This window comes from Coregonus lavaretus, assembly GCF_964263955.1.
Source record: "Coregonus lavaretus genome assembly, chromosome: 14".
Taxonomy (NCBI): Eukaryota; Metazoa; Chordata; class Actinopteri; order Salmoniformes; family Salmonidae; genus Coregonus; species Coregonus lavaretus.
Window position 1 is genome coordinate 37,410,223 of NC_140001.1, and position 24,203 is coordinate 37,434,425.

The window sequence follows — 24,203 nt, forward strand, 5'->3', positions numbered from 1 at the left end:
ATGCTGGTTAAGTGTGCCTTGAATTCTAAATAAATCACTGACAGTGTCACCAGCAAAGCACCCCCACACATCACACCTCCTCCTCCATGCTTCACTGTGGGAACCACACATGCGGAGATCATCCGTTCACCTACTCTGCGTCTCACAAAGACACGGTGGTTGGAACCAAAAATCTCAAATTTGGACTCATCAGACCAAAGGACAGATTTCCACCAGTCTAATGTCAATTACTCGTGTTTCTTGGCCCAAGCAAGTTTCTTCTTATTATTGGTGTCCTTTAGTAGTGGTTTCTTTGCAGCAATTCGACCATGAAGGCCTGATTCACACAGTCTCCTCTGAACAGTTGATGTTGAGATGTGTCTGTTACTTGAACTCTGTGAAGCATTTATTTGGGCTGCAATCTGAGGTGCTGTTAACTCTAATGAACTTATCCTCTGCAGCAGAGGTAACTCTGGGTCTTCCTTTCCTGTGGCGGTCCTCATGAGAGCCAGTTTCATCATAGTGCATGATGGTTTTTGCGACTGCACTTGAAGAAACATTCAAAGTTCTTGAAATGTTCCGGGATGCCTGACCTTCATGTCTTAAAGTAATGATGGACTGTCGTTTCTCTTTGCTTATTTGAGCTGTTCTTGCCATAATATGGACTTGGTCTTTTACCAAATAGGGCTACGTTTTGTATACCACCCCTACCTTGTCATAACACAACTGATTGGCTCAAATGCATTAAGAAGGAAATAAATTCCACAAATTAACTTTTAACAAGGCACACCAGTTAATTGAAATGCATTGCAGGTGACTACCTCATGAAGCTGGTTGAGAGAATGCAAAGAGTGTGCAAAGCTTTCATCGAGGCAAAGGGTGGCTACTTTGAAGAATCTCAAATCTCAAATATATTTTGATTTGTTTAACACTTTTTTTTGGTTACTACATGATTCCATTTGTGTTATTTCATAGTTTTGATGTCTTCACTATTATTCTACAATGTAGAAAGAAAGAAAGAAAAACCCTTGACTGATTTGATGTGTCCAAACTTTTGACTGGTACTGTATATGTTTAGTATATTTAGTATGGTTATTGACTATTGCTCAAGATATGATCAATCAAACAGTTCTCTCTCATTGTGCCTGATCCTTCAATTTACAGAAAGGCGTGAGTGTTTGTGTGTGTGTTGGAGTGACACTGTGTGTGAGTGTGTAGGGCCCTGTGAGTGTGCATAGAGACTGAAATAAAAGGTCAATAAAGATACAAGGTAAACTCGGTCCGTATAGCTATTTTGTTAGCTATTTATCAGTCGTATTGCTTGGGATAGAAGCTGTTCAAGAGCCTGTTGGTGTCAGACTTGATGCACTGGTACCTCTTGCCGTGCGGCAGCAGAGAAAATAGTCTATGGCTTGGGTGGTTGGGGTCTTTGACAATTTTCTGTTAGTCTTTTGACAATACTTTCTGTTAGTGTGTGATTTTGAGTCATTTGAGTGTAATCAGTACTATAGGGTGTGTCTTCAATGCCCAGCCAGTCATCCAAGTCCTCATCTGTCTTTCTATTTGTGCTGTATGTGTAAGTTACCAGTCCAGCCACTGTGGAAGTTCTTTGCTCATTAGTAATTTCCCCAATACAAAAACAAAAACCAGTTTTAACCTCTTCCCACTCAAATCATGCCTCTCCCATAACCAATTATTACCTAACAATACCTCCTCCCCCATTGTGTTTCCCTCACTTTGATGCAGTAACTGTAACATATATCTGTCCACATAATAGAACCACCCCACCCAGACAAAAACCATTCAGTTCAGATGAGGCCTGGCATGGCCTGCGGTGGATCTACCTTTGATCCACCCTAAGCAGACTATCTGCCTGTCAGGACCTGCCATGAGAGAAAAAGCACCTGGAACATTTCTGAACTGTCAGTCGGCCCCCGTGTTATCTGTACCATGGGTAGTGAGTAGTGATTGACTGCAAAGAGACAGCAGAGACCCAACAGGTGCATTGATTTATCCTCCCAACCAATCAATAATAGTAATTATCAACCATTCACATTCTGCGGATTACAATGTTGTGGACTGAATGGATAGTGAACAATGTACAGAAAAATCTCACTTCAAGACTACTTGCTTTGTTTGCTGTTAAAGCAATTGAGGATTTTGGCATGTGCTTTGAGAATGTAGAAACAGATTAAGCAGTTGTTACAATAAGTAATAATAAGTATTTATATGCAGTGTTTTGGGCATAAGCGACATAGGCGGTGACCCCGTGGCAAACTGTTTAGAAATTAACTTTAAAACTTGTTCTCTCCGCCATCAAGAGGGGTGACACTAAAATGTTTGCCCGCGAGGTAGGGGGGACTCCCAACCAAATCTTGCTTAGGGCACGAAAAAGGCTAGGGCCCAGCCCTGAGTGTTGTCCAATGTATCAGTAATCTATTTTCAGTTGGGATTTAAGTTGGGTTTCAGCCATCTGTTTTGACAGCTTAGAGTACATAGACGAACCTGGCCTCTGCATACTTCTGCTGTCATGGAGAGAATAATACCTGTCATTTCAGATCAGTTAGCCCCCACCCACTCTCCAATAAACACTCACATAGAGACCAGGCTGCACACACACACATAACTTTGTTATTTTGAGGTCTTCTATCACCTGCTAAAAAAACCTGCCTCAAATTAGTTGTCCCTCATCTACTTATTTGGTCACTTTAAAAGGGATATATTTGAAATTATCCTTTCAAAGCAAATTTAAAATGATTATTTATTTTGACAGATTTTAAGTTTTTCCATTGTATACGCACAGTATAAACAATACGGGTATTGTATCATTGTTAGTAAACATCAGTCAAAGCACATGATAGTTCAGCTGTTCCCAGATAATGATGATTCAGCAAATGGATGGATGGAGAGTCAGTGGTTTCTTCAAGTCCCTGAGGAGCTTTTGTTTCATTCTGTGAAGGCTCTGTTCTGTATGCACCCCCAGTTCTCCCTCCATCCCTAGACTCAGACCCTCTGCTCCACATTCTCATGCTCACATTGACACTGTGGCCTGGAGCCTGGAGCCTGGAGCCTGGAGCCTGGTATTGGGGTGCCAGGGAGTGTTGGGGCTTGCTGGGGCCATGGCTCAATGTGGCACACACTCAAGTCTGCTCTGAAGCCCATTGTCTGCATGTTAATGATCTGAAGAGAAACCAGCCCCAACCCCAACGTTTCGTAATTGTATGTTACTGTAGTTCATGGGAAAATATGGCTGTTTTTTCCATTTACTGAAAAGTTTGTTTTGGAGCTACCATGTTTTCTTCAGACAGCGACGATTGACATTAGCCAAAACATAATCTATATACAGTGGGGAAAAAATGTATTTAGTCAGCCACCAATTGTGCAAGTTCTCCCACTTAAAAAGATGAGAGAGGCCTGTAATTTTCATCAACTATGACAGACAAAATGAGGGAAAAAAATCCAGAAAATCACATTGTAGGATTTGTTATGAATTTATTTGCAAATTATGGTGGAAAATAAGTATTTGGTCACCTACAAACAAGCAGGATTTCTGGCTCTCACAGACCTGTAACTTCTTCTTTAAGAGGCTCCTCTGTCCTCCACTCGTTACCTGTATTAATGGCACCTGTTTGAACTTGTTATCAGTATAAAAGACACCTGTCCACAACCTCAAACAGTCACACTCCAAACTCCACTATGGCCAAGACCAAAGAGCTGTCAAAGGACACCAGAAACAAAATTGTAGACCTGCACCAGGCTGGGAAGACTGAATCTGCAATAGGTAAGCAGCTTGGTTTGAAGAAATCTATTGTGGGAGCAATTATTAGGAAATGGAAGACATACAAGACCACTGATAATCTCCCTCAATCTGGGGCTCCACACAAGATCTCACCCCGTGGGGTCAAAATGATCACAAGAACGGTGAGCAAAAATCCCAGAACCACACGGGGGGACCTAGTGAATGACCTGCAGAGAGCTGGGACCAAAGTAACAAAGCCTATCATCAGTAACACACTACACAGCCAGGGACTCAAATCCTGCAGTGCCAGACGTGTCCTCCTGCTTAAGCCAGTACATGTCCAGGCCCGTCTGAAGTTTGCTAGAGTGCATTTGGATGATCCAGAAGAGGATTGGGAGAATGTCATATGGTCAGATGAAACCAAAATATAACTTTTTGGTAAAAACTCAACTCGTCGTGTTTGGAGGACAAAGAATGCTGAGTTGCATCCAAAGAACACCATACCTACTGTGAAGCATGGGGGTGGAAACATCATGCTTTGGGGCTGTTTTTCTGCAAAGGGACCAGGACGACTGATCCGTGTAAAGGAAAGAATGAATGGGGCCATGTATCGTGAGATTTTGAGTGAAAACCTCCTTCCATCAGCAAGGGCATTGAAGATGAAACGTGGCTGGGTCTTTCAGCATGACAATGATCTCAAACACACCGCCCGGGCAACGAAGGAGTGGCTTCGTAAGAAGCATTTCAAGGTCCTGGAGTGGCCTAGCCAGTCTCCAGATCTCAACCCCATAGAAAATCTTTGGAGGGAGTTGAAAGTCTGTGTTGCCCAGCGACAGCCCCAAAACATCACTGCTCTAGAGGAGATCTGCATGGAGGAATGGGCCAAAATACCAGCAACAGTGTGTGAAAACCTTGTGAAGACTTACATAAATGTTTGACCTGTGTCATTGCCAACAAATGGTATATAACAAAGTATTGAGAAACTTTTGTTATTGACCAAATACTTATTTTCCACCATAATTTGCAAATAAATTCATAAAAAATCCTACAATGTGATTTTCTGGATTTTTTTTTCTCATTTTGTCTGTCATAGTTGACGTGTACCTATGATGAAAATTACAGGCCTCTCTCATCTTTTTAAGTGGGAGAACTTGCACAATTGGTGGCTGACTAAATACTTTTTTTCCCCACTGTACAACACTATGAAGTATCCATACAAACACTGTCGGTCTGTCTCCATTGGTTGATTCGTTTGTGTAATGTATGTTCAACACACTTCTGAAAGAAGTCTAGAAAAAAAAATTGCACTCCTGGGTTGCGTCCCAAATGGCTATTCCCACTATTCCCTATATAGTGCACTACTTTTGAGCAGGGCCTCCATGTCCCTCTCTACCTCCCTTCCTTCTTCCCTGACTGGCTGGCTGACTAGCTAAAGCAGGCCTGCTCCGCTCCTAACGAAGAGCGACAGCACCCGGGAAGTGTCTACTCTGGTTTTCATTTTCCACCACTTCTTCTCACAACAAGTTCCCTCGTTTCACGTCAGCCGAATCCTCTGGGTTCACCTTGCGACCTTAACGTTTGGTGTAGTGTTCTAATGAGTTATGTCCCTGTATCTAGCCAGGCAGCACTGAGGCGGCACTGAGGCCACTTCGAGGTCTGTATGCTGCTGTCTGTATGCTGCAGTCTGTATGCTGCTGTCTGTATGCTGCTGTCTGTATGCTGCTGTCTGTATGCTGCTGTCTGTATGCTGCAGTCTGTATGCTGCTGTCTGTATGCTGCTGTCTGTATGCTGCAGTCTGTATGCTGCTGTCTGTATGCTGCAGTCTGTATGCTGCTGTCTGTATGCTGCTGTCTGTATGCTGCTGTCTGTATGCTGCTGTCTGTATGCTGCAGTCTGTATGCTGCTGTCTGTATGCTGCAGTCTGTATGCTGCAGTCTGTATGCTGCTGTCTGTATGCTGCTGTCTGTATGCTGCTGTCTGTATGCTGCTGTCTGTATGCGGCTGTCTGTATACTACTGTCTGTAAGCTGCTGTCTGTATGCTGCTGTCTGTAAGCTGCTGTCTGTATGCTGCAGTCTGTATGCTGCAGTCTGTATGCTGCTGTCTGTATGCTGCAGTTTGTATGCTGCTGTCTGTATGCTGCAGTCTGTATGCTGCTGTCTGTATGCTGCTGTCTGTATGCTGCTGTCTGTATGCTGCTGTCTGTATGCGGCTGTCTGTATACTGCAGTCTGTAAGCTGCTGTCTGTATGCTGCTGTCTGTATGCTGCAGTCTGTATGCTGCTGTCTGTATGCGGCTGTCTGTATACTGCTGTCTGTAAGCTGCTGTCTGTATGCTGCAGTCTGTATGCTGCAGTCTGTATGCTGCTGTCTGTATGCTGCAGTCTGTATGCTGCTGTCTGTATGCTGCAGTCTGTATGCTGCTGTCTGTATGCTGCTGTCTGTATGCGGCTGTCTGTATACTGCAGTCTGTAAGCTGCTGTCTGTATGCTGCAGTCTGTATGCTGCAGTCTGTATGCTGCTGTCTGTATGCTGCAGTCTGTATGCTGCTGTCTGTATGCTGCAGTCTGTATGCTGCTGTCTGTATGCTGCTGTCTGTATGCTGCTGTCTGTATGCGGCTGTCTGTATGCTGCTGTCTGTAAGCTGCTGTCTGTAAGCTGCTGTCTGTATGCTGCTGTCTGTAAGCTGCTGTCTGTATGCGGCTGTGCAGGCGGTCGATCTACTCTCTCTCTTGCTCTCTCTCTGACTTCTGCCGAGCACTTCCTCTAACAGCTGTAGACTCCCGCTAGCTCAGCTCCTCTACTCAGCCATTATTAGCTACTGCTAATGACTAGTTAACACAGTTGACTTTTACAACACTGTATACGTACAGACCCATTTGCCCTGATGTCACCCAAGCGCTTAAAACTCTAGTAAAACTCTGGCTGACTTGAATGTTCCTTTTCTTCTGAATGTAGATGACTTTTCGTATTAGTGTATTAAGGAACTGATGCACAAATATCATGTGTTCTTTTGCAGTCATAGCATCAATAAACTGAGGGTTGAATTTGATCAAACTAGCTGGTAAATAACAATGTACCTACCTACACCAATAAAATGCATGTTGTTACTTTCATACTCACCTAGGGTTTCAAAATTCCTGGAACTTTCAATAAATTCCCTGGTCTTTCAGTAATCCTGGATGGAGGACTCCGGATTTCCTGCTTATTCTCTCCTGATCACGGGAATCCTCCAACCGGGATTTCGGGAAAACCAGGGAATGTATTTATTGATCGAATTTTGCAACCCTACACTCACCACAGTGGATGTGATGTACAGACACTAAGCACAAGGTTAGGATGCCTAAGTGGTATAAACACTTCACTTGTGCCTGACACAATGAATACTGTTTTCAAAGTCAACATGAAAATCATTATAATTCTTGGAAATAACCTCTTCATTTTCCCCAGGATGGGGTATGTAACAACTCTTAATTATTGCATCTTGTGAACCTGCTCTTCTTGTTTGAATCATATGGATCCATAGATTGATATGGATCCATAACCAATTGTGATGTCTATTGTACAGACAGATGGAATAACTGTCACTTCCTGATCTTCTGTAATCTTCATAAGAACTTATTTAAGTACTCTTGAGGTCTAGGGGACGAAAACAACATGTCTTCCCTTATCACCCAGAAGCTGAACCCATCGTGGAGAATCTCTCAGTCTTCGACATCACCCCAGACAGCTGTAAAGTGGCCTGGTCAGCTGAAGAGGACCTCTTTGATAGTTTTGTCATTATGATCAATGATACTAGCGACGACCTGGCTTCCCAACAAGAGGTGGTTGTGCCCGGGAAGGAGAGAACAACAGTGCTTACTGAGCTAATTGAGGACACAGAGTATGAAATTGAGCTCTATGGGGTCATTTCGGGACGGCTCTCCAATTCTATTTCCATGGTGGCAAAAACAGGTACGCGGTATGACATCACACCAGCAATGGCCTAGAGCTGCTGGATAGATGTTAGGAATGTATTCATTACAACTGTAAATTGTATATTCTCAATGTCTCCATTTTTACTATTAAATTAACAGCATGGAAACAGGGTCAATGTTGGGTCAATGTTGAATATCTTCATCATTGAAGCCATTTTTGTTTACTAACCTGATAACATTGTGTGATAATATTAGTTCAAGGCAGCAATCTGGTAGAATTATAATTAGTTAGCTTTGCAAATTAATTATTAAAACCTGCTTCGGCTGCCTTGTGTGTCTTGTGTCAGCAGCTATGTGTGATGTGGTTTGTTTACCCGGTTGGACGTGTCTGTTCAGTGTTCACTGTCCTGTCATTGTCTTGTCTGTCAGCACTCCTGAGTGGTTCCAGTGGAATCATCCAGCAGCCCTCTCATCTAAAACCAGCCCCAGTGTCTGTGAACCAACACACTCTCTGTCTGTCTGTCTCACTGTCTGTCTGTCAGTGTAAACACCACACTCAGCTTCTGATGGCCTCTCATTCACAGGGGTCCAGAGAACTGCTCAGGAGATTTACTAATCTCTTCATTTGCTCCGTTTTTTTTGTCTATATATCTGTCAAGTTGTCTCCAATGTTGTCTTTAGCTGGCTTGCCCCAAATGGGTTTGTCTAATTGTCTCTAAACCGTAAAGGGAAAATTGTCTGTCTGTGTGTTGAGTGTCTGAATGGCTCTCTTTCCCCTGAATTCTCTGGGGCTTCACTCTCGGGTCCAATGGCCCTGCTGCATGTTTCACTTTAGTATGTCTGCAATGGGGGCAAATTAATCTCCCACTGTCGTGTCTGTCACGCAAGATACTGTGGCTCAGTGCTGACGACAGGCGCTGGAAGCCCTGGCCTCTTTGTTTCAGTCTGTCTCCTTTTCTCTACTTTAATTAGTGGTTCTCAATGCCGGCGTATCTGCTCACACAAAATAACAGAGTAATGTGTATTTTCTGGGTTATTAATGGATTTAATATGATATTTATGGATGTATTTAGGGATGAGATCTTTAGGAATGCTTTAGGGATGTGTTTTCCAGTTGTTTAGAAAATATGTATAATATACACACTACCGGTCAAAGGTTTTAGAACACCTACTTATTCAAGTGTTTTTCTTTATTTTTGTACTATTTTCTACATTGTAGAATAATAGTGAAGACAGCAAAACTATGAAATATCACATATGGAATCATGTAGTAACCAAAAAAAGTATTAAACAAATCAAAATATATTGTATATTTGAGATTCTTCAAATAGCCTTGATGACAGCTTTGCACACTCTTGGCATTCTCTCAACCAGCTTCACCTGGAATGCTTTTCCAACAGTCTTGAAGGTTCCCACATATGCTGAGCACTTGTTGGCTGCTTTTCCTCACTCTGTGGTCCGACTCATCCCAAACCATCTCCATTTGGTTGAGGTCAGGAGATTGTGGAGGCCAGGTCATCTGATGCAGCACTCTATCACTCTCCTTCTTGGTAAAATAGCCCTTACACTGCCTGGAGGTATGTTGGGTCATTGTCCTGTTGAAAAACAAATGATAGTCCCACTAAGCCCAAACCAGATGGGATGGTGTGTCGCTGCAGAATGCTGTGGTAGCCAAGTGTGCCTTTAATTCTAAATAAATCACAGACAGTGTTACCAGCAAAGCACCCCCACACCATAACACATCCTCCTCCATGCTTTACGGTGGGAAATACACATGTGGAGATCATCCGTTCACCCACACCGCGTCTCACAAAGACATGGCGGTTGGAACCAAAAATCTCCAATTTGGATTCCAAACCAAAGGAACATTTCCACCGGTCTAATGTCCGTTGCTCGTGTTTCTTGGTCCAAGCAAGTCTCTTCTTCTTATTGGTGTCCTTTAGTAGTGGTTTCTTTGCAGAAATCCGACCATGAAGGCTTGATTCACACAGTCTCCTCTGAACAGTTGATGTTGAGATGTGTCTGTTACTTGAACTCTGTGAAGCATTTATTGAACTTATCCTCTGCAGCAGAGGTAACTCTGGGTCTTCCATTCCTGTGGCGATCCTCATGAGAGCCAGTTTCATCATAGCGCTTGATGGTTTTTGCGACTGCATTTCAAGAAACGTTCAAAGTTCTTGACATTTTCCGTATTGACTGACCTTCATGTCTTAAAGTAATGATGGACTGTCATTTCTCTTTGCTTATTTGAGCTGTTCTTGCCATAATATGGACTTGGTCTTTTACCAAATAGGGCTATCTTCTGTATACCGCCCCCACCCCACCTTGTCACAACAGAACTGATTGACTCAAACACATTAAGAAGGAAAGAAATTCCACAAATGAACTTTTAAGAAGGCACACCTGTTAATTCAAATCCATTCCAGGTGACTACCTCATGAAGCTGGTTGAGAGAATGCCAAGAGTGTGCAAAGCTGTCATCAAGGCAAATGGTGGCTATTTGAAGAATCTCAAATATAAAACATATGTTGATTTGTTTAACACTTTTCTGGTTACTACATGATTCCATATGTGTTATTTCATAGTTCTGATGTCTTCACTATTATTCTACAATGTAGAAAATAGTAAAAAATAAAGAAAAACCCTTGAATGAGTAGGTGTTGTAAAACTTTTGACCGGTAGTTTATTTGTAACCAGTATTATTTTATTTTGATATGTGATGAGGCATTATTTGATATCCTAGGATCTGGTATTCATTTCTCTTCACTTAAAAGCCTGCCCACTGAGTCTTTAGCTAACTAGCTACCTGTCTTCTGTTTGTTTGTTGTCCTCTCTATCTTTTATCCTATGCCAGGGCTGGGCACACCCAAGGGCATCCGTTTCTCTGAAGTCACTGATACCTCTGCCACCGTACACTGGGCAATCCCCAGAGCTCGAGTGGACAGCTACCGTGTCATTTATGTCCCTGCTCAGGGAGGTGAGTACATACAGATATAGCTATACTATACATACCAGTGGAGGCTGCTAAGGGGAGGACGGCTCATAATAATGGCTGGAACGGATCAAATGGAATAGCGTCAAACACATAGAAACCATTCCACCCCAGCCATTTCCACGAGCTCGTCCCACCCCAATGAAGGTGCCACCAACCTCCTGTGATACATACCTATACTGTACATACAGTGGCTGCAAAACCAGGGGTAAGTCATTGACACATGTGGTGTGGTCATATGGAATTAATGTTCTCTGTGAAGAGAACTGATCTATCCTGCCATCTAGTGGCTGTTCTGTCTATTTGAGAGGATGTGTCAGTTTGAAAGCAGGGAGTCAACACAACTTTGATGTCAACTGCTTCATTACTGGTTCACTATTTCACCTCACTACTTGATGATAATGAAAACATTCTATGAAGTTAATACACATAATGCTTGAAAACATCCTTTTTAATGCTGTGTATTATAATACACTAATCATTTGTTATGACACTGACTTTGTATACAGAATCAGACGTCTGACTGACCTTTTGACCGTCCATGTCTTCATGTGTGTGTGTGCAGGCGCTCCCAAGACTGTGACAGTGGGTGGAACTGAGTCTCAGACCGTGTTGCCCAACCTGACCCCTGGAGTCACCTACCAGGTGACCGTCATCTCTGTGAAGGGACAGAAGGAGAGTGAGCCAGGCTCCAGCAGCGTCACCACAGGTGTGGGTCACACCTGTTCACAACACAAGATCTGCATCCCAAATGGCACCCTATTCCCTATATAGTGCACTACTTTTGACCAGAGCCCTATTTGGGATGCAGCCAAGACTTTGGTTTATGTTAACGCAAGACTACATACACATACTTTAGACACTGAGTGTGCAAAACATGAAGAAGACCTTCCAAATATTGAGTTGCACCCCCTTTTGCCCTCAGAAAAGCATCAATTCGTCGGGGCATGGACTACAAGGTGTCAAAAGCGTTCCACAGGGATGCTGGCCCATGTTGACTCCAATGCTTCCTACAGTTGTGTCATGTTGGCTGGATGTCCTTTGGGTGGTGGACCATTCTTGATGCACACGGCAAACTGTTGAGCATGAAAAACCCAGTAGCATTGTAGTTCTTTACACACTCAAACCGGTGCGCCTGGCACCTACTACCATACCCCATTCAAAGGCACTTAAATATTTTGTCTTGCCCATTCACCCTCTGAATGGCACACATACACAATCCATGTCTCAATTGTCTCAAGGCTTAAAAATCATTTTTAACCTGTTTCCTCCGCTTCAGCTACACTGATTGAAGTGAATTTCACAGGTGACATCAATAAGGGATCATAGGTTTAACCAGATTCACCTAGTCAGTGTGTCATTCCTAATGTTTTGTACACTCAGTGTACATCATCACAACAACGATAGGTTTGTCTTGGTATGCTCTACAGAAATGGTTGGATTCATTCAATATTTCTAAAGAAAGCATCAAACATTTATGATGGTAACACGTCTCTAAAGGCTGAGCGCGTAGCCTATTGGGAAAGCTGTTAGTGTGTACAGATGGAGCATGGCTGGGGGTGGATAGGCTTTGTGTTTCCGTTCAACAACAGAACATGGCTCTATCCTTGGGGAGGTGTTTGATGTGGTTCTGCTCAGAGTAACCATTGTGTGTGTGTGTGTGTGTGTGTGTGTGTGTGTGTGTGTGTGTGTGTTCTATGTGACAGCTCTGGACAAGCCCCGTGGCCTGACTGCAGTCAACATCACTGACACTCAGGCTCTGCTCCACTGGCAGCCTGCCATCGCCACTGTAGACGGATATGTCATCACCTACAGTGCAGACACTGGTACGGTATCACAAACACACACACACCATCTGGATGTACTGTACTGTATATTACAAGGGATTATGGGAGAAAAGGCATTAGGCCTCCCATTGCGTGTGTTGTATGTTCCTTCATTGTTTGGATTTTAGAAGAGATCTAAATCTTCAGATTGCTTTAATCTCCTTACAGTATATTGTAGACAGATGCTGATCGGGTCCTTACTGTAAGGATACTCTCCTTTACTGTCTCTGTCTCTGTCTGTCTCTGTCTGTCTCTGTCTCTGTTTGTCTCTGTCTGTCTTTTTCTCTCTGTCTGTCTTTCTCTGTCTCTGTCTTTCTCTGTCTCTGTCTTTCTCTGTCTCTCTCTGTCTTTCTCTGTCTCTCTCTGTCTTTCTCTGTCTCTGTCTCTGTCTGTCTCTGACTGTCTCTACCTGTCTCTGACTGTCTCTGACTGTCTCTGCCTGTCTCTGACTGTCTCTGCCTGTCTCTGCCTGTCTCTGACTGTCTCTGACTCTCTTTGTCTGTCTCTGTATTCTTACTGTATCTGTGTGTTCTGTGTGTGTAGTTGCCCCAGTGATGGAGAGAGTGTCTGGGAACATTGTGGAGTTTGAGATGAGCTCCTTGACCCCTGCCACCCACTACACTGTCAAGGTCTATGCCATGAGAGCGGCTGCTAAGAGTGCCGCCACCACAACTGAGTTCACCACTGGTGAGTGGCCTAGAGGGCCTAGACCTAGAACATTCACTCCCACACACAAATTCAAACTCTCACTTCCAAGTCTGCCAGTTGTTTTTTACCCCCTACCATTTCAAACAGACAACCTGAACCTGCAAAAAGAAGGTAAAAAGAAGATGAAGTACTCAGTCTGAACTATGCAATCTCTCTCCTAGATGTGGATGCCCCTCAGGACCTGGCAGTCAGTAACATCCAGACAGAGAACGCCATGTTGACCTGGAAGGCCCCACGCGCTGACATCACTGGCTACATCCTCAGCTTCGAGTCAGCTGATGGCACAATCCGGGTAAGTAGTGGTCTGCTGGAACCATAGAAATAGAACCGTAGAAATATAGTAGATTATATTCCAATAGAATCTGTTATAATATGGAACCTATTTCTATGGGTGGAACAACCTTGCATTCCTTAAATTCTAAAATAGATTATTGTTTTGTCCAAGAGGTCATAATGATGCGTCATTGGGGTGTAAGAAAAAACCTTTTCTATTGATGAATAAATATTCAAGAAAATCACCTATATCAGTCTATATTAGGATAGACACAGTCTCACAGTCTCTATGGACACTGTCCTATCTAAATCCAATGTATTTTTATTAAGTATTATTCATTCTGTATCTCTGGCGTATATTCTGACTACTGGGTTGTGTTGTGGTGTTCCTCCAGGAGGTTGTTCTGAGCCCCACAGCCACCTCCTACAACATGGCCCAGCTGAGTGTCTCCACTGAGTACTCTGTCAGACTGCAGGCCATCGCAGGGCCCAAGAGGAGCAGAGTCATCACCACCGTCTTCACCACCAGTGAGTGTGTTACCACAGTGATGCCGGAGTCCAGTGGTAGCTCTGCCAACTCCGGACAGAACATATCCCCTGGCAATAGGGTTATGGATCCTGCCTCGGCCCCTACTCTCTGTTTTCCTCTGGATCTGTTTCCCTGACTGTCACTGTCCATAAATGCTAAAATACGAAAATATATATTTAACAAAGAGTGTAATGAATAATGAATAGAGATGGTCTCAGTGGAGGTCACTGCACCCTCTGTTCTGTTCACCATCCACTGAGACCATCTCCATTCATTATTCACCTCAAGCTTAGAGTTTGTTGGGCAGATGGAACTGTTTAGTAACTAATCCTCTGTGCGTGTGTTTGTGTGCGTTCCTGCATGCGTTTGTGTGCGTGTGTGTGTGTTTGTGTGTGTGTGTGTGTGTAGTTGGCGTGCTATACAAACACCCCAGGGACTGCTCCCAGGCCTTGCTGAATGGAGACACAGTCTCTGGCGTTCACACCATCTACCTGGGTGGAGATGAGAGTCAACCCATACAGGTCTACTGTGACATGGCCACGGATGGAGGTGGATGGATTGTAAGTCACTGGCTAGTATACTGTACAACCCAACTTGGTAACACTTCCTATGAAGAGCATACGTATAATGCTTTATATAACGTCCTTTATCATGCTTTATAATGTGTTATGACACTGACTATATAAACAAACTCATAAGAGGTTATAAAGCTTATTGATTCAGATGTATCTAATGTAATGTAATGGATCTTAGTCCATAGGATGTTTGAATGAGTGAGCTGATGTAGTTTGGCCCCATTCCATGCAGGTATTTGTCCGACGCCAGAGCGGTAAACTGGAGTTCTTCCGCAACTGGAGGAACTACACTGCTGGCTTTGGTGACATGAACGACGAGTTCTGGCTCGGTATGATCATATTATGTTAAACATTTCAACACACTAATTGATTTAGGTATAGGACTATTGTATGATTAAATCAAATCAAATCAAATCTTATTTGTCACATGCGTCAAATACAACAGGTGTAGACCTTACAGTGAAATGATTACTTACAAGCCCTTAACCAACAATGCAGTTTTAAGAAAAATAAGTGTTAAGTAAAAAATTGATAAGTAAAAAATAAAATCTAATTTAATCTAAATAATTAAAGAGCAGCAGTAAAATAAAATAACAGTAGGGAGGCTATATACAGGAGATACCGGTACAGCGTCAATGTGCAGGGGCACAGGTTAGGCGAGGTAATTGAGGTAATATGTACATGTGGGTAGAGTTAAAGTGACTATGCATAGATAATAAACAGAGAGTAGCAGCAGCTTAAAAGAGGGGGTGGGGGGTGGTGGGGTGAGGGGACAATGCAAATAGTCCGGGTAGCCATGATTAGCTGTTCAGGAGTCTTATGGCTTGGGGGTAGAAGCTGTTAAGAAGCCTTTTGGTATAGATGTCCTGGATGGCAGGAAGCTTGGCCCCAGTGATGTACTGGGCCGTACGCACTACCCTCTGTAGTGCCTTGCGGTCGGAGACCGAGCAGTTGCCATACCAGGCAGTGATGCAACCAGTCAGGATGTTCTCGATGGTGCAGCTGTAGAACTTTTTGAGGATCTGAGGACCCATGCCAAATATTTTCAGTCTCCTGAGGGGGAATAGGCTTTGTCGTGCCCTCTTCACGACTGGCTTGGTGTTTTTTGTAGTTTGATGGTGATGTGGACACCAAGGAACTTGAAGCTTTCAACCTGTTCCACTACAGCCCGTCGATGAGAATGGGGGTGTGCTCAGTCCTATTTTTTTTCCTGTAGTCCACAATCATCTCCTTTGTCTTGATCACATTGAGGGAGAGGTTGTTGTCCTGGCACCACTGTTGTGTCACCGGCAAACTTAATGATGGTGTTGGAGTCGTGCCTGGCCATCTGTGGATCTGTTGGGGCGGTATGCAAATTGGAGTGGGTCTAGGGTTTCTGGGATAATGATGTTGATGTGAGCCATGACCAGCCTTTCAAAACACTTCATGGCTCCAGCGTGAGTGCTACGGGTCGGTAGTCATTTAGGCAGGTTGTCTTAGTATTCTTGGGCACAGGGACTATGGTGGTCTGCTTGAAACATGTTGGTATTACAGACTCAGTCAGGGACTTGTTGAAAATGTCAGTGAAGACAATTGCCAGGTGGTCAGCGCATGCTCGGAGTACGTGTCCTGGTAATCCGTCTGGCCCTGCGGCCTTGTGAATGTTTAAAAGTCTTACTCACATCGGCTACGGAGAGCGTGATCACATAGTCATCCAGAACAGCTGATGCTCTCATGCATGCTTCAGTGTTGCTTGCCTCGAAGTGAGCATAGAAGTGATTTAGCTCGTCTGATAGGCTCGTGTCACTGGGCAGCTCGTGGCTGTGCTTCCCTTTGTAGTCTATAATAGTTTGCAAGCCTTGCCACATCCGACGAGCGTCGGAGCCGGTGTAGTACAATTCAATCTTAGTCCTGTATTGACTCTTTGCCTGTTTTATGGTTCGTCGGCGGGCATAGCAGGATTTCTTATAAGTGTCCGTGTTAGAGTCCCGCTCCTTGAAAGCGGCAGCTCTAGCCTTTAGCTCAGTGCGGATGTTGCCTGTAATACATGGCTTCTGGTTAGGGTATGTATGTACGGTCACTGTGGAGACGACGTCATCAATGCACTTATTGATGAAGCCAGTGACTGATGTGGTGTACTCCTCAATGCCATCGGAAGAATCCCGGAACATATTCCAGTCTGTGCTAGCAAAACAGTCCTGTAGCTTAGCATCTGCGTCATCTGACCACTTCCTTATTAACTGAGTCAATGGTGCTTCCTGCTTTAGTTTTTGCTTATAAGTAGGAATCAGGAAGATAGAATTATGGTCAGATTTGCCAAATGGAGGGTGAGGGAGAGCTTTGTACGCGTCTCTGTGTGTGGAGTAAAGGTGGTCTGGAGTTTATTTTCCTCTGGTTGCACATTTAACATGCTGGTAGAAATTAGGTAGAACATATTACGTTTTCCTGCATTAAAGTCCCCAGCCACTAGGAGCGCTGCCTCTGGATGAGCGTTTTCCTGTTTGCTTATGGCCTTATACAGCTCATTGAGTGCAGTCTTAGTTCCAGCATCGGTTTGTGGTGGTAAATAGACAGCTACGAAAAATGTAGATGAAAACTCTCTTGGTAAATAGTGTGGTCTACAGCTTATCTACCTCAGGTGAGCAAAACCTAGAGACTTCCTTAATATTAGAGTTTGTGCACCAGCTGTTGTTTACAAATATACACAGACCGCCACCCCTTATCTTACCGGAGTCAGCCGTTCTATCCTGCCGATGTAGCGTATATCCCGCCAGCTGTACGTTATCCATGTCGTCGTTCAGCCACGACTCGGTGAAACATAAGATATTACAGTTTTTAATGTCCCGTTGGTAGGATATCCGTGATCGTAGGTTGTTTATTTAGTTTTCCAATGATTGTACGTTGGCTAATAGGACTGATGGTAGAGGCAGATTACTCGCTCCCCGTCGGATCCTTACAAGGCACCCCGACCTATGTCCACGATTAGGCTGGACAATAGAATGAGTCAAATTTCACCCAAGTCTGAAAAACGGCCAAAGAACGTTGGTTGAGCCTCTTTTAATTCATTTGCAAGGCCATAGCAAATGAATTAAAACTAACCTTCGCTGAGCCTCTTTTGACTGGAATGGTCCTTAGAATTCAATTTTCCCTAAATGGCACAAAAAAATGAATACCTTTTCATTTTACTACTACAATCTGAAAAATAACAACTTGTGTAGAAAGTAAACATTCGCACCTCGATGGTGCCAAGTGTGCTTATGTCTGCATAACGAGGAAGTAGGAAAAAATGGCAACTTCTGACAATTTCTGGTCAACGATCGATGCTGCTATTTGCCTTTTTTTGTGTTAGAAATGTTGTGGTTTGAACTAGGCCTCTATGGGAAAGCGTGGCAATAACTTATTAACTTCTCATTAGTCACAGATTGACTTCTCTGATGACATGGCAGGCAGGCAGACAGGCAGCACACCTGAATTTCAGCAAAGCAAAGGCTATTTAAAGAGCTACCAGATTTATTTAAAAAGCACATTTTCTGTGTCCAGTGTCTGGGTTTATATGTTAAGGGGGTGTTACTTTGGCATATAATGTTACCCATGTAAAGAAAGTGTTTTTTAAATAATTAACTAAATCTATGGTGTTTTATGTACAGTGGGGAGAACAAGTATTTGATACACTGCGGATTTTGCAGGTTTTCCTACTTAAAAAGCATGTAGAGGTCTGTAATTTTTATCATAGGTACACTTCAACTGTGAGAGACGGAATCTAAAACAAAAATCCAGAAAATCACATTGTATGATTTTTAAGTAATTCATTTGCATTTTATTGCATGACATAAGTATTTGATCACCTACCAACCAGTAAGAATTCCGGCTCTCACAGACCTGTTAGTTTTTCTTTAAGAAGCCCTCCTGTTCTCCACTCATTACCTGTATTAACTGCACCTGTTTGAACTCGTTACCTGTATAAAAGACACCTGTCCACACACTCAATCAAACAGACTCCAACCTCTCCACAATGGCCAAGACCAGAGAGCTGTGTAAGGACATCAGGGATAAAATTGTAGAACTGCACAAGGCTGGGATGGGCTACAGGACAATAGGCAAGCAGCTTGGTGAGAAGGCAACAACTGTTGGCGCAATTATTAGAAAATGGATGTTCAAGATGACGGTCAATCACCCTCAGTCTGGGGCTCCATGCAAGATCTCACCTCATGGGGCATCAATGATCATGAGGAAGGTGAGGGATCAGCCCAGAACTACACGGCAGGCTCTGGTCAATGACCTGAAGAGAGCTGAGACCACAGTCTCAAAGAAAACCATTAGTAACACACTACGCCGTCATGGATTAAAATCCTTCAGCGCACGCAAGGCCCCCCTGCTCAAGCCAGCGCATGTCCAGGCCCGTCTGAAGTTTGCCAATGACCATCTGGATGATCCAGAGGAGGAATGGGAGAAGGTCACGTGGTCTGATGAGACAAAAATGAGCTTTTTGGTCTAAACTCCACTCGCCGTGTTTGGAGGAAGAAGAAGGATGAGTACAACCCCAAGAACACCATCCCAACCATGAAGCATGGAGGTGGAAACATCATTATTTGGGGATGCTTTTCTGCAAAGGGGACAGGACGACTGCACCGTATTGAGGGGAGGATGGATGGGGCCATGTATCGCGAGATCTTGGCCAACAACCTCCTTCCTTCAGTAAGAGCATTGAAGATGGGTCGTGGCTGGGTCTTCCAGCATGACAACGACCCAAAACACACAGCCAGGGCAACTAAGGAGTGGCTCCGTAAGAAGCATCTCAAGGTCCTGGAGTGGCCTAGCCAGTCTCCAGACCTGAACCCAATAGGAAATCTTTGGAGGGAGCTGAAAGTCCGTATTGCACAGCGACAGCCCCGAAACCTGAAGGATCTGGAGAAGGTCTGTATGGAGGAGGGGGCCAAAATCCCTGCTGCAGTGTGTGCAAACCTGGTCAAGACCTACAGGAAACATATGATCTCTGTAATTGCAAACAAAGGTTTCTGTACCAAATATTAAGTTCTGCTTTTCTGATGTATCAAATACTTATGTCATGCAATAAAATGCAATTTAATTACTTAAAAATCATACAATGTGATTTTCTGGATTTTTGTTTTAGATTCCGTCTCTCACAGTTGAAGTGTACCTATGATAAAAATTACAGACCTCTACATGCTTTGTAAGTAGGAAAACCTGCAAAATCGGCAGTGTATCAAATACTTGTTCTCCCCACTGTATATGCGAATGGTCCATCAGTTTTATTGTTATGCTGTAAATGTTTATTTTATGGTTGTAAAATGAACTAGAAAATATTTTATATTCAGCAATTCTGAGTAATTACTACTTCAGTAAGGATATACACTTTATTCAGTGACCTTAGGTATAGAAACGTTGATGGTCTGATCAGATTGTTTAAAAAAATTAATGAACTGCAACTACTATATAATTCCAATAGATGGAAGCATAAGGCCACAAATGAAATTTCAGAAGATCCGTTTTCTCCATGGATACACCACTTAGTTTTGAAATTATACTTTGTTACTATAACGATTATCAATAAGCCTGAACATTAATTCAGTCACCTCTGGTCGACAAAAACGTATTTTCCTAGTACACTCATTGTCAAATGTATCAACCAGAAAAGAGACGCTCTGCCTTCTCGCACAAGTAGCCAACTCAACAAGATCTTATGCTCCCATCTATTGGAAATATTTAGCAATTAAAATTTATTCATTCACATAAAGACATTGGTGAGGCAGCTGAGAAATAAAGTGTATCCAAATGCTGGACTAGTTTTACCAGTCAGGTTTAGGGTTACTGTTAGGGTTAGGGTTACCATTACAGCTGTAGGTGCATTGTGTTACCAGTCAGGGTTAGGGTTACAGTTAAGATTAGAATTACTGTGACCATTACAGCTATAGGTGCATTGTGTTACAAGTCAGGGTTAGGGTTAGGTTTATGGTTAGACAAATGGTGACCATTACAGCTATAGGTGCATTGTGTTACCAGTCAGGGTTAGGGTTACAGTTAAGATTAGAATTACTGTGACCATTACAGCTATAGGTGCATTGTGTTACAAGTCAGGGTTAGGGTTAGGTTTATGGTTAGACAAATGGTGACCATTACAGCTATAGGTGCATTGTGTTACAAGTCAGGGTTAGGGTTAGAGAAATTGTGACCATTACAGCTATAGGTGCACTGTGTTACCAGTCAGGGTTAGGGTTAGGGCTAAAATAGGTTATTCCTAGGGTTAGGTTTTTTAAGGCAAAAAAACAGAATGGGTTTATAGCGCTCTTGTTACTCCCTGTGGGCTTCTGTGGGTACTACATAACTCATTCGCGACACTTGCTAGGCTCATAATCTGAGGTAGCAACTGCGTCAGATCTACCAATCAATGAGCTAGACCTTTCCATTTGCTTTGCAACTCAGTGAACCTGGGCAGCATTCGCTCAATTCGATGCCTACGAACAAACAGATTTCGGCGCATTTCAAATTACTCAGCAGCCATTTGAAAACAACAAATCGTTAAAAAAAAGGTTATTTCTTAATTAAAGAATGTATTCTGGCTGTTTAAATCGTCACATCTTGAAAAAGACGATACGGACATTGGTTTTGTTCAGGTTTACACCTTTTTCTGAAAAAAGATATGGTTAACCATGACCAGAAAATGTTTAATGTTTAATGGGTATGCGCCAACCTGTACGACGAGGATATGGGCCTTGTCGGGTGTCTGTAGAATATTCTTCATGTCCGACTCGTTGAATAAGAAATATTCGTCCAATACGAGGCGAGTAATCGCTGTCCTGATATCCGGAAGCTCTTTTTGGTCATAGAAGACGGTGGCAGAAACATTATGTACAGAATAAATTACAAATAGCGCGAAAAAACACATAATAGCACAATTGGTAAGGGGCCGTTGAATCCATGTAGTATTTTGTCAAATGTTTAATCATCTTAAATCTTAAATCTTTTAGATTAGATCCACAGAGGAAATTCATTTCCACAGCTCCCACATTTACATAAAAAGTAGCCTAGACTTGATTTTATATCTTTTTCTCCAAAGGCCTGTCAAACCTCCATAAGATCACAGTAGCAGGACAGTATGAGCTTCGTGTGGACCTCAGAGACAAGGGGGATGCAGCCTATGCCCAGTATGACAAGTTTTCAATCTCTGAGCCCCGCAGTCGCTACAAGGTCCACGTTGGAGGCTACAGTGGTACCGCAGGTAAGCCTTCCTTCTATACAACCATTAGATACCTAATACAAAGTCCAAGAAAGCGTCCCAAATGGCCCCCTATTCTCTACATAGCGCACCATTTTTGACCAGCGCCCAAAAGTAGTGCACTATAGAGGGAATAGGGTGCCTTTTGGGATGCACATCAAATAGATAGGCTAAACCTAAGTTATAAAGTACTTTACATGGTGTTAGGTGTGAGTATGATGTGAGCATGGATTCAAAGCCTCCTTTCTCAAGACTGATCACTTTCTCTCTGCTGCGCTGTGTAGGTGATTCTATGACCTACCACCATGGTCGCCCATTCTCAACCTACGACCATGACAATGACATCGCCGTCACAAACTGTGCCCTGTCCTACAAGGGTGCCTTCTGGTATAAGAACTGCCATCGCGTCAACCTTATGGGACGATATGGAGATGACAGTCATAGCAAGGTGAGCGCACATATTCTTGAAAGTACAAAACTAACAGCAATTTCTACATCCCATATTTAAAAAATACTTCTGTAGTGCAGTATGAAACTGTTGACAGAAATGTTAGGATACAAATTGACTGTGTAAAGGTAAAGGAGGAAATTCAAGGCATTTGTGTTAATAAAATAACTTGTCACTACTTACCTTACTCTGTGTTCTTCAGGGAGTCAACTGGTTCCATTGGAAAGGCCACGAGCACTCCATTGAGTTTGCTGAGATGAAGATCAGGCCATCCAACTTCAGGAACTTTGAGGGAAGGAGGAAACGATCGTAAACCAACCGACCGATCCGCGCACCGACCCCTCTCTTTGTCGCTCCGCTTCGTGACCCCTGAACCCGTCCTCCATCCTCTGCCCCTGCTGATTCCAGGGAAGCATTCCAAATGGCACCCTATTCCCTATGTAGTACATTACTTTATGGGCCCTGGTCAAAAGTAGTGCACTACATAGGGAATAGGGTGCCATTTGGGACACAACCCACACCTCCCTGCAGCTACCAAAGCCACTGCCAAGAGCCCAGCCACTTCAAATTACACCCCTCCTCCTGCTCACTCACAGAAATAAGCACAGATACAGTCAAATTCACTACAAATTCCACTATCCAACCCCTCCTGATACAAAATGGTTGTGTGCAGTAAAAATACTGTCAAAGCCAAATTGATGTGAAAAAAAATGGACTTAAACGCAACAAACCAAGCCCACACAGATTAAACATGCACCAAAGAGAGCATATCTATGAAACCCAAGTATAAAGCATTTATTTCTTTCATCTCACTCATAATGTTACAGCACTAAGTGGAGGGGTGCATTTGAGTCTGGTCTGGCACATTAACATGTAGAATACTGATGTTTTCTGCCTCTACAGTGTGTCCATCTCCTCCAGCCACAGTAGCTAGTTCATTAGGGTGTTTGCAGAGAGGGCATGGCTGTCTACATACATGTGGTCTTGTTTTAGTGTCAGGGCCTCTTCAATAATACTGGTAACCTCTAAACTGGATTATAGAAATTCTATTCTTTGAATAACACACCACCCAACAAAAGCACATACTGTACAGTACGTACATTCAATTCAATCATCTGGATTGAGGTGATGTTATTGATCTTCTGGATTGAGGTGATGTTATTGATCTTCTGGTTTGAAGTGATATTATTGATCAAAAAGGATTTTCCTCATAAACTGCAAAACTCATTAAAATGTGTATGTAAAGTGGAGAGAGCTCACAGAGAAAGCTCACAGAGAAAGTCCTATCTTGTCATTCATTATTCTATGTGTGACTCATCCTTTGTCACTTTATCTTTCCTTCTCTCCCGAAATCCCTTCTTCACCTCAACTTGCAAACTGTCATCTGAAATGATATGGGCAAAATTAATGACATTCTGAATATAGATCATCTGCTGCATCCCACACAGGCATACGTGGATGACATGATGTGTTTCCATTGATTGTGTGGGCCATGCAGGTGCTGTGCAATTTTCTCTTACACATTTACCTGAGCTAGTACTATTTGATCCTCCAGCTATCATGCATTAGCTACAGTCAATGTGTTTGATTTGTTTTTATTTCCTTTATAAATCCAAGGCAGGACCTATTATTCAATATATAATGAAATGTTGGGTGATTGTTACATTTTTGGAAAATGTGAAATACATATATGGATTCAACAAGAGTCAGAGGGGAATATTGTGTTGAAATACAAAAGATATGGATGCTGAAAATAGGCTAATGGCCAATTCCAATTTACATTGTAAGGTCACAGTGTTCACTCTGTTCTGACCCCCCACCCCCCCTCCATGCCAGGAGACGAAACCACTGACCCCACCCCCTCCACCCCCCATGGAATACCTGTGTAAATTAAACGTTTCTGTGCTTCTGTGGTTTAAAAAATGTTTTGGTTTATAACTGGGTGAACAACAGGTGTTTCTCTGTAAGACGTATTACAATAAAACAAAGTTTGTTTAAAAATGAC

The 24,203-nt window shown here is 43.1% G+C and overlaps 1 protein-coding gene across 1 annotated transcript in view; it reads left to right on the forward strand.

Annotated features, from left to right (window-relative positions):
* The window catches only part of LOC311141493 (tenascin-like), a gene marked incomplete at its 5' end in the record, with an annotated part of 42,247 nt that extends 18,059 nt beyond the window's left edge, over window positions 1-24,188 (forward strand). Inside the window, 12 exons of the mRNA XM_084176836.1 lie at window positions 7,396-7,671; window positions 10,489-10,611; window positions 11,192-11,335; window positions 12,333-12,452; window positions 12,996-13,139; window positions 13,322-13,452; window positions 13,829-13,961; window positions 14,371-14,522; window positions 14,770-14,866; window positions 21,592-21,753; window positions 22,035-22,198; window positions 22,401-24,188. Of these exons, the coding sequence (XP_084032962.1) occupies window positions 7,396-7,671; window positions 10,489-10,611; window positions 11,192-11,335; window positions 12,333-12,452; window positions 12,996-13,139; window positions 13,322-13,452; window positions 13,829-13,961; window positions 14,371-14,522; window positions 14,770-14,866; window positions 21,592-21,753; window positions 22,035-22,198; window positions 22,401-22,511 (1,757 nt within the window). The 3' untranslated portion in view covers window positions 22,512-24,188. The remainder of the gene's footprint in view (window positions 1-7,395; window positions 7,672-10,488; window positions 10,612-11,191; window positions 11,336-12,332; window positions 12,453-12,995; window positions 13,140-13,321; window positions 13,453-13,828; window positions 13,962-14,370; window positions 14,523-14,769; window positions 14,867-21,591; window positions 21,754-22,034; window positions 22,199-22,400) is intronic.
* Window positions 24,189-24,203: the final 15 nt, after the last annotated feature.